A 10,897-nucleotide genomic window follows, 5' to 3' on the forward strand; every position below is an offset into this window, starting at 1 on the left:
TCAGAGTCTTTGAGCGTAGAAGGGTCCCTCCATTCTGGACCCACGCTCCTTTGTCTAAAAGCTCTCCCTGGTCAGGGATAAGAGCTGTGAGGTCTCATCCTCACTTCACCTTTTCATCTGCTTCACCTTAGCCTCGTAATGGCAAGGTTAAGAGCGATCAATACCCATGTACAGATGACTTGCTTCGGCAGTCAAACCCATTGTGTGAGCCTCACTTGATTGGTTATAGTGTGTGCTATGTGAATATTTGCTTGAAATGCTTGTGTTTGCTCTGTTTTGATTTGTATGCTTGTATGCTTGCTTCTTTCCTGGATAGGATTAGTTTGCAATTGTGCAAGTAGGTAGAAACCTGAACGTAGGGTAACGATGCATGACAACACTAGGCTCGAGTCCAGCTCCCTGGTAGTGTGTCTTCCCCTGGTTTCTGGCTAGATTTTCTTTCCCTTGAGGGGGAACTACATCGCCCTGATCCTTGTTCCAGACGAGGTATGTAGGCAGGTGGTCGTGCGAGACCACTCCGGGCAACCTTTTTTTTCTTTTTGTGTGTGTTTACTTGTTATCTGATCGTGTGTTTTGGTTCGGATGCCGACGTAAGCCCAGTGATTGGCGGTCGGGCTCCACGTTTGCCGTTTTGTGCGTGTTTTGGTTCGGATGCTGACGTAATTCCATCGAGTGGTTGTCGGGCTCCATGTTTGCCATCTGTTTGTGCGTTTTGTGTTGTTTGGCGTGCGTAAGCCGAACTACAGTGGCTCTGATTCTTGTTCCAGACAAGATATGTAGGCATAGGATGCGACGTCCTATCGAGCTCCCTTCTTCTAACCCCACCTGCGTTCCCTGTGTGTGTGTGTGTGATGTTTAGCAACCTTTTCTTTATTTTAGAACGTGGATCCCGTCGAGTACGACGGACGTGAGGGGTGCTAATACCTTCCCCTTGCGTAACCGACTCCCTTACCCTTTCTCTTTGGTCGCGAGACCATTTCCTTTCCAGGTTTCTCTGAGCGTTTCCTTTCCCTATCTTGGGATAAATAACGCGCAGTGGCGGCTCTATGTTGTGTTTTTATTTGAGTCCCGCCGGTTGTTTTTTCGCGGATGCGACAGTGTGGACTGAGTAGAGACATTGTCATCGTTCAATGTTCGTGATCGCCCCGTGGATCTGCATCAAAGGTTTTAATCGTCATAAGAGATCTGCACCAAAGGTTTCAATCGTCACAAGAGGTAAATATTCTATCACTGATCATGACCATTCGTAAGGATCTCTAAAGGAGAAAATTTTAATTTCCGCTGCGTTTTGGATCGCAATTCTCCTTCACTCAGTTCGAAAAGGTAGATTCATCAAACAAAATGGAATTGTGAGTAAGTGTGATTTCTTTTGCCATTGTGAAGGTAGAACTTCCTTGAAAAATCATAAAACCATCGAAAGAGCAAAGAAATAGAGAATCAACTAGGTGTGAATGTAAAGCTCATTTGTGAATTTCTTTGCAAAAAACTCATGATATATTTCCAAGTGAGTGGTGAGTTACAACCTTTGTTGTTGAACATAATCATACTTTACTAACTCAATCAGAAGTGTCGTTCTTACTGGCTAACCGAATTATCTCACATGATTATTCTGAACAAATTTTCTTGTTAAAGGAATATGGGATTTCAGTTAGACAATTAATGCGTGTCATAGAGCTAGAAAAAAATGTGGAGCATGGTTATCTTCCATTTATTGAAAAAGATGTTCGCAGTCTGTTTTTGAAAGCCAAGAAAAAAGTTGAAATTATCGGTGTATTTGATCTTCTTAAGTATTGTGAGGATGCAAAAAAGAGTTGCTCTAAATTTCAGTATGCATATACACTTGATGAAGAAAGAAGGTTAGAGCATATATTTTGGTCTCATGCTTATTATTTTGATTGGTACCAAGAATATGACGATGTTGTTGTGTTTGATACTACATACAAGGTAAATTTTTATGAAATGCCATTTGAAATTTTGGTGGGTATGAATAGTCATGGAAAGACTGCACTTTTTTGATGTGCACTCTTACAAATGAAAAAACTTCTGCATTTCGTTGGTTGATGAAGATAACTTCTAAGCTTAATTTCATAATTTTTCTTATATCATTTGTTATTGTATCATTATTTTTAATTACATAATTTTTTTTGTAGACTTTTATATCTTTGATGAAGAAACCACCAAATACTATATTAACAGACCAAGATCCATGGATGAAAGAAGAAATTTCAAAAGAGTTTCCATCAACAAAATACAATTTTTGCATATGGAATATCACTTTCAAGTTTAGTTGTTGGTTTAATGCTATACTCCAAAACAAATATCCAAAATAGTGTTCTGATTTTTATGGCTTGTATAAGTTGGAGATACGTGAAGAATTTGAGCATCACTAGCCAAAAGTTGTTGCTAAGTATAACTTGCAATCAAATAAACACGTGAAAGGGTTGTATGAAATTAAAAGTTATTGGGCACTCGCTTATCTTCGTGACTATTTCTTTGGTGGAATGACAACCACAGGTAGATCAGGGAGTATTAATGCATTTATCAAAAGATTCATAAATTCCCCTACAAGTTTGAAAGGTCCATCCAATATTCAATTCATCATGAAAATGATAATATTTTTGTGTTGCGGTATTATAAAGATGCTAATAGTAGAAAACACATGGTCTTTTGGGATGGTAAAATAGCCACAGGTAGGTGTAAGCACTTTGAGTTTTGGGAATATTATGTCGACACATTCTCAGTATTTTTCTTCATAAAGATTGTCATGAAATCCCTTTTAATTACTTGCCATTATGAGGGTGGCTTCAAGTATCATATGAGGATGAAGAAGTAAATCCTCAACCAATCAACGTTGTGTTTGAGGACCAAATAAGATGTTACAACAATGAAGCTCATGCAAATGATATTATCCAATGCCCTCCGATTTTCAAAACAAATGGTCATCCTAAACGAAGACGTCTTAAAAGTGGAAAAGAGCTTTCACATACCATGAATACTTGTGGATTACGCAAAGACGTAGGACATAATATTGCAACATGTCTTCTAAAAGAAAATATTCAATTTTCTGCTCACACTAAAAATAATAAGAAGAAAATTTATCAAGATGCAAATTTAAATTCAGTTCTTCTACCAAAAATTTAGGCACATATTTTTTATTTTTATAATTTTTATATATTTTTATATTTTTTTTATATTTTTAATTTGTTAACTAAAACTATATATTTTTTTGTTTTTATTTTTATAACATGAAGAAATTGATGATATTGTATGAAGATCATCGAGTAATCTTATTATTTTTTCTTCGGGTAATTTCTAAAACAAGTTATATTTGAATGATATATTTGAAATTGTAATTTATTTTGCTACATTATTGTACTTTCAAAGTATTTTAATTTTATATTAAAAAACTCTCAGCATAACTCTTGCAACAATATATTATTGTAATTTAAAGCAAATCAATTTTAAGCTAATTCAAAAATAAGAAAATAAAAAATAAAAGTTTGTCTTCCTTAGTCTTTAATGATTCTAAACATTCTCATTAAATTTAAATTGAAAATAAATTTAATTTATATACATTGAGAGTGTAAAAGGATTTTACACCGTCAGTTAATCAAAGACGTTGGATATTGAAACAAGTTTGACTTTTATTTTAAGAACCTATAAAATAATGTAAAACGAGTGATAGTGATGAATTGATAATATAATTTTTTTTATATTGACACTGCATAATAATTAATCTCGTTGAAAATAAAAAAAAACTAAACATGTATGAAAGTATAATTTTATCATAGTCATTTTTAATAAATATAAATTTTAATGTTTTAATTAGTATAATTGCTTATTACATGTTTCAAAAAGTAGATAAATTAACTATCATTAATTACTCCATGTGCCCTTGGGCCACAAGATATTAAGATTTTTTTTGATTTTTTAATATAAACCAGATATCCTATGGACACATATGTTAGAAGATGTACAAGTAAGGAGTGAGTGACTTTTGATATTTGGTGACTTTATTGAGTCTAGTGTAATAGAAAGATATATGAACGAATAAAACAACTTATATTGTTGACTTTTGTTGTCATTGTCATTTGCATTAGCATTGCCACGCCATCCTACCGTTCTATACGCTGAACGCCTCATCTTCGTTTGAGATGGAGCAGAAACAGAGGCAAACAACAACCTCAACATTCTCCTTGTTTTTCTCAAAATCTTTTCCGAGGAGAAACAATGACTGTCATCGATGTTCTCTTCCGTGTCGACGCCGTCTGCAAAAAATATGAAAAATACGACATTGATAAACAGCGTGAACTCAACGCTTACGGTGATGACGCCTTCGCCCGTCTCTACGCCGTCGTTGATTCCACCATTCAACAATGCCTCAATGTTCCCTTCTTCTCTTTCTTTTCCTCATACCCCATTTCTTTATTCATGCAAAGTTGATAACCCTTTTGGTTGTTTCAAATGTAGAAATCTGAGGCTGCTACCAAAGAGAATAACAGGGCAGCTGCTGCGGCTATGAATGCTGAGGTTCGAAGAGCTAAGGGGAGATTGATGGACGAAATCCCTAAACTGCAGAAACTCGCTAATAAGAAGGTATAACCATTGTTTCTGTTGATCAATATAGCCTTCATAAATTTGCGGTTAAATATGGTTAATGCAGTAGCGATTGCGGTAACAGGCTAAAGGTCTTACAAAGGAAGACATAGCCATTCGTCAAGATCTTGTTCTTGTATTGCCAGAAAGAATCCAAGCAATACCGGATGGTATTACATCGGCGGCTAATCAGACCGGAGGATGGGCCGCTACTTCGTCTCATCCGCATATCAAGTTCGATACACCAGGTGATCGGTCTTGCATGCAAACATTAAATACATTGTAGAGTGACATTTGAATTTTGAAATAACGTTGCTCGCTTTCATTTCAACCTCAGAGGGACATGTTGGAAGTGAATATTTCAATCCTAGTGAAGAATCCAGTCAGTTTCGATCAGAATATGAAATGCGCAAGATGAAACAGGTGTGCTAGAATTCTTCTTTACTTCACTTTGGTGTCTATGCTTAAGCAGAAAGAGCATGAGTTCTGTAGTTATTACTCTCATTCGCGAACGGTTCCTATTTTGGTGTCTGCAGGATGAAGGGCTTGATATCATATCAGAAGGATTGGATACTTTGAAGAATCTAGCCCATGATATGAATGAGGTTGGTTATCAATCTTGTTTTACTAATAATTCCATTTGAAAATGTTCGATTTTAAGAGGATAATCATTTTCTATTTTTTCCCCTCCTTAACTATGCGCAGGAAATGGATCGACAAGTTCCTTTAATGGATGAAATTGACACAAAGGTAAAAAAAGTTATAAATTCGATCTTTCTTTTCTATGTTGAAATAAACAACTTAAAAAAAATTAATATTGCAAGATGCTTTTGTGCTTGGCTGATTATACAGGTGGATAGAGCAACAAGTGATGTGAGAAACACTAACTTGCGGCTGAAGAAAACTCTCACCGAGGTAACGGACACGCCTTAATCGCACTCTCCTTTGCGTGAAAATTTTCAAATTTCCATTGATATATAAAATTTGTTTCATCTCCAGCTGAGGTCAAGTCGAAATTTCTGCATCGACATCACTCTAATGTGCATTCTTCTTGGAATCGTTATGTATTTATACAAGTAAGTCCTGTATCCAACTCCTCGTCACGAGTATTCCAATTCAAAACATGGTTGGTGACAACAATATCTTCTTTTTTGTTTCAGTGCACTGAAGTGACTTGATCTCAAACTTTCCCTTGTTGTGCCGGCTCTGCTACATTGCATCCTTACACTATCTGAGAGCTTTCTGACTAATTTTCAAATGGTTCGGCTGCTAGAGGATTTCGACATACGTATTATCAATGTATCATGTAACTTCTGATCAATTGATGTATTTAAATGGATACATATAAATTACAAATAATCTCCCAACTTTCAGTATGATTTTATTGAAATAACACACAGCTCGTGTCGATTGGAAGAATAGAAATCGTATTTACAACTTATCATTGTTGAGTAGGATACAAGGAATTTCATGAATACATGGAAACTTCTATATCTAGTTATTCGCCATATGATACACGTAGAAATAATCATAACAACACATAAAGAAATAGAGCAATAATTCACATGAACTTTTGAAGCCTATCGTCATTTTTCAAACTTCATCACTGCTGATATCTTTCTGCAAAGGTTAATTTGTTTAGCTCTTGAAAATCTATGCTTGGAGATTTCTCTATTTTCTTCTGAGTGTTGAATTTGCTATTAAAAGAAATGAGATTTTCCAACTGTTCATCATCCTCATTGAATTTTCTTTTCAGTGGATTGAAGTAACATTCTAAAGAAGGGATTGTAGTTTGAGAATTCATTTTATCGAAACTTTCTTCATAAACTGAATTTAGATCGCTGCTTCTTATTCCCTTAAAGCTCAAATTTGACATGTTCTCTGTTGGAGGTATGACTCCACCAACAAGAATAGACGCAATGATCTGATAATCTTTGTATTGATAATCTGTGATCATGTCAGCTTGAACGCTTGTATTTGTTCGGTGTTCTTCGCCCTTCTGTAGGTTTACTGGTATGCTTGGTTCACAATGATTCTCTTGATTTTCAGATAAATTCTTCAACGAGTAGCCTCTATGTCGAACCCGACATAATACCCAGTCATCCAACTGTAACAGCAGAAACATGCTTATTATTGCATTGAGTTCATTCAAGCACGACGAAATAACTTATAAATAAGCACTTATATAATACAATTTATTGTTTACTCGAAACTTACCCGCATGGAACCTTTTAGTCTGAATGATTTTGTGGTTGTATCAACCAACCTATACTCATTCATGATCCAATCTGTCTTACCACCCTTAGGAGGTCTACCTGAATAAAACACAAGAGCTTTCTTGACTCCTATATGCTTCGATCCGCAAGAAGAAATAATCGGCTTATCGGTTCCAGTTGCCTTCCAGTATCCGGAAGCCGCTGTTCTGTTAGGCCTTAATCCGTTCGGGTACTTTCGGTCTCTCGGGCTAAAGAAATACCATTCTTCCTCTCCAAACAAAGACTTGTCTGCATAATCATCACAAGCAAAAGCAAAACAAATTCACTTATCTGAACTATAATATGATAAATAGAAAGAGTGAAAGAACAGACTTGGTAACTCCCATGGATTATATTTATAGAGATCAATCTCAGCTATAATAGAAGCTGGAAGCGGACGCGATTTGATTTTGTTTTGCAGGTAATGAACTATGAGTTCTTCATCAGAAGGATGGAATCTAAAACCGGGCGGAAAATTGTAATCGGATTTGGATCCCTTTTGTTCTCCCTCCATCAAAGAATTTTATGCCTTGTTCTTGACAATGGAATCAAAAAGTACCGGTAATACCTATTTAGGTTGGTTTAAATAAGAGAGTAAAGTGTTTTTGGCATTATATATGGTTTTAGTCCCATGCAGATGGAGAAGATATTAGGGAGAGGAATTAATTGGTTGCATGTAAAGGTTGAGAGAAAAAAACAGTGAAACCAACCAATTTGGCTTTATTCAATAAGTTGACATTATCTGCTTAACACCTCATCAGCATAATGCACAGTGGTTTTCTGCTATAAATTGAGTTTTTGCATAAGATTATAATTAAGTTTAATAATTGGTATTGTAGCATAATAAGTTAGTGCAGTCACTTTCATAATTGTATTGTAGATGGTGTGTGTAGTTTTTGAACAAGATTTCTTTTGCCTAATTAACCACTCAAGATAAGTTACTTCTTTGATTGGATTACACAATAAAATGGAGAAATTTAACAGTATGTGATAATGACTCTAATATATTGTCAAATTCTAACCCATAATAGCATAACATAAATTGCTAATGCTGCCTTTGACAATATTATTTAAGGTTGACAATATCCTATGCTGCTTCTTCTTCTTTTAGGGGTGTAATTAGTTATTAATTTGTTCTCTCTTATTTTTTGTGTTTTAGTTTGGTTTGTAAATGTAGTCATTATGACTATTCAATAAGATGTCAACTTGTTCTCACTTATTTTTTTTGTTTTAGTAAGGTTTGTAAATGTAGTCATTATGACTGTTCAATAAGATGTCAATGTTAATAGACTTCTTTGTGAGATAATATATGGCATAAATATATATTTATAATCGAAGATAATTCTTATCTTACAAGACAATTTTATAGGGATGAGTTAAGCTCAAATCAAATTTTAAGATGATATCAGAGCGTAGTTTAAGATTCATTGGGGCACCTGCTAATTAGGTTTCTGCTATCGGGTCACCCATCATTTATATTCACACTCTATATGTTCAATCATGGACGTCAAGGAGTGTGTAAAAGAGTCTCACATAGGACAATATATAACCTGAACATATGTTTAGAAGTGAGGACAATCCTCACCTTACAAGTTGATTTTGTAGTGCGTTATGCCTAACAGTCATTTTCATTAGGAAACTTGGATGCCAAACTTGGGGAGAAAAGTTTGAGGCCTATTCGAGAAAATCACAAGATAGGCTTTAAGGAGAAAGGTGCTAAAGATGACAAGGGTCAATAGCAAGTTCAATGAGTGATAATTATTTGAGAAAAATCATAAAGATAAGCTATGAGGAGGAAAGTGCTAAATATGATAAGGGTCCATAGTAGGTTTAATGAGTGATAGAAGATCCACTTCAAGTTATTATGCATTATTGTTTGGAACCTATTTATTTACAGGAGTAAGAAATAAAGTGTAGTTGCTCGATCAAGCGTTGTAGCAGAATTTAGAGTTTTGGCATAAATAATTTGTGAGTTATTCTGGATGAAACAAATGTTAAAAGATTTAAAGATAAATAAAAATTCCCTATGAAGCTGTTTTGCCATAATAAATCAGTCATTAGTATTGCATATAATCATGTTTAGCATGACAGGACAAAATACATTGAGATTGTTCGACATTTCATCAAAGAAAGACTGGATAGTGGATTGATCACTACAACATACACTTCTTCTGGGTATTAGTCGAGAGATATGTTAACAAAGGGTTTACCAATATAATGATTCAACCAACTTACTTAAAAGTTTGAAATGATTGGTATTCATTCACCAACATGACGAATGTTATAAATATTAAATGTAAATAATAATTTATAGTATTAGTCTTAGGCTCATTAAACAAAGCCTATTAGATTTACTTTTCTCTCACTTTAAGTAATAGAAAACTTTACCTCGTACCCTTACAATTGTACTCATACCCCTATAAATAATTTTTTTTGATCAAAATACCCTCATATAAATAGGGTATATTTTTCAGAAATGGAAGTTTTTTCCATTTCCGCTTGAAGACTTCCGGAAAAGAACATTTTGGCATTTTTTGGCATTGTAAACCGGAACACTAAGAGTAAGTCTTCCGGTTCACAAAATGTATACCGGAACACTTATCCAAAGTCTTCCGATTCGCTGCATTTTTGGGGCATTGAACCAGAAATCTTTTAGAAAGTCTTCCGGTTTGTAAGTCTGTGTACCGGAACTCTTTCTTAAAGACTTCAGGTTTGGATGAACTAAACCGGAACTCTTTTAAGAAGTGTTCCGGTAGTCAACCTTGTTTTTTCCCACACCGGAACTCTTCTTTGAAGTATTTCGGTGCGTTTATTTTTTAATTTTTAATTTTTTTTAATTTTTTTAATTTTTAATTATTTTGTTATAATATTTTTTTGTAGTGGTTCGAAGACGAGGTGCATATGGTAGGATTCCAGACCACAGTTTAGACCGAGGCGCATCTTCATCTGCAGCAGAGCCGACTGGATATCCAAGAGGGTCGTACGCTACGTCTCTTTTGGTGAAGTACGAGCATCATGTTGCTCACCATTTATGGTTTGGTGATGTAAATAAACGGGATATATTTGAAAATGAATAATATTTGAATATTTTATATTGTGTTTTCTAATATTTGTTTTAATTGTTTTTAGGAAAGAGGTCCAAAGAAAGAGTTAAAGGTTGTTGGACACGGACTAAAGCTGACATCTAGGGTTCCATTAGCTCTTCCACAACAGGTAGAGAGTTAGGTATCTAGATCTGGTTTATCTTCACTTCAGAGAACTAGTCTGAACAAGATAAACACAAATCTGCTCTCTGCATTTGTGGAAAGATGACATCTAGAGACATCTTCATTTCACATGCCGTTTGGTGAAATGAGCATTACTTTGGATGACGTCTCATGTCTGCTTCACTTGCCCATCAGGGGTATCTTCTGGAGTCCTCAGGATGTCACGGAAGAGGTTGCTGTTGAACTTATTGTTGACTACTTAGGAGTGTCATAGGGTGAGGCACAATCACATGTTCGTAGCTGCAGGGGTTCGTATTATAAATTGGAATGGTTATACGATTTATTCGTACAACATAGAGCTGCTTCCAGCTGGGCATATGCGACCAGATCATATTTGTTGATATTGGTGGGTTCCACCATTTTTGCCGACAAGACCTTTACACTTGTCGAGGCACGATACCTTCTACTGTTTACGGACTTAGATAGATGTTCGGGATATAGTTGGGGAGCAGCTGTACTAGTTACCCTATACAGATATCTTGGAGATGCGTCCATGTTCAGTTGCAAACAGCTCAGTGGATATCCTACTATCCTACATGTATAAGTGTTGGATTCATTTTTTAAAGTATGTTAACTTAATTTATTTTGTTTATTATGTTTTTATTTTGTAACAATGCTGGATTCACGAGTATTTTCCAACTGTTGGAAAAAGAGGGGAGAATTGGAAATCAGCTGATAATTGTGGTCTTCCTCGGGCAATGAGATGGTCATATAGGCAAGGAGTCCTGAAGGTTGATGATTTACGACCTATTTTGGACGAGCTGACACCTGCCGCCGTCA

General features: G+C 35.3%; 1 protein-coding gene and 1 pseudogene across 1 annotated transcript; one reads left to right on the forward strand and one right to left on the reverse strand.

The window, feature by feature from the left end:
• Positions 1 to 3,987: 3,987 nt before the first annotated feature.
• LOC127087023 (syntaxin-71) lies at positions 3,988 to 5,986 on the forward strand. The gene is made up of 9 exons (XM_051027859.1): positions 3,988 to 4,386; positions 4,471 to 4,596; positions 4,682 to 4,844; positions 4,934 to 5,019; positions 5,133 to 5,201; positions 5,302 to 5,346; positions 5,449 to 5,511; positions 5,596 to 5,672; positions 5,757 to 5,986. The coding sequence occupies exons 1-9, from the start codon at positions 4,231 to 4,233 to the stop codon at positions 5,767 to 5,769; spliced, it is 798 nt and encodes a 265-aa protein (XP_050883816.1). The 5' UTR covers positions 3,988 to 4,230; the 3' UTR covers positions 5,770 to 5,986.
• On the reverse strand, positions 5,953 to 7,601 carry LOC127087022 (NAC transcription factor 29-like; annotated as a pseudogene).
• Between the last annotated feature and the right edge of the window lie 3,296 nt (positions 7,602 to 10,897).

The sequence above is a fragment of the Lathyrus oleraceus genome, chromosome 5, assembly GCF_024323335.1.
Source record: "Lathyrus oleraceus cultivar Zhongwan6 chromosome 5, CAAS_Psat_ZW6_1.0, whole genome shotgun sequence".
NCBI lineage: Eukaryota > Viridiplantae > Streptophyta > Magnoliopsida > Fabales > Fabaceae > Lathyrus > Lathyrus oleraceus.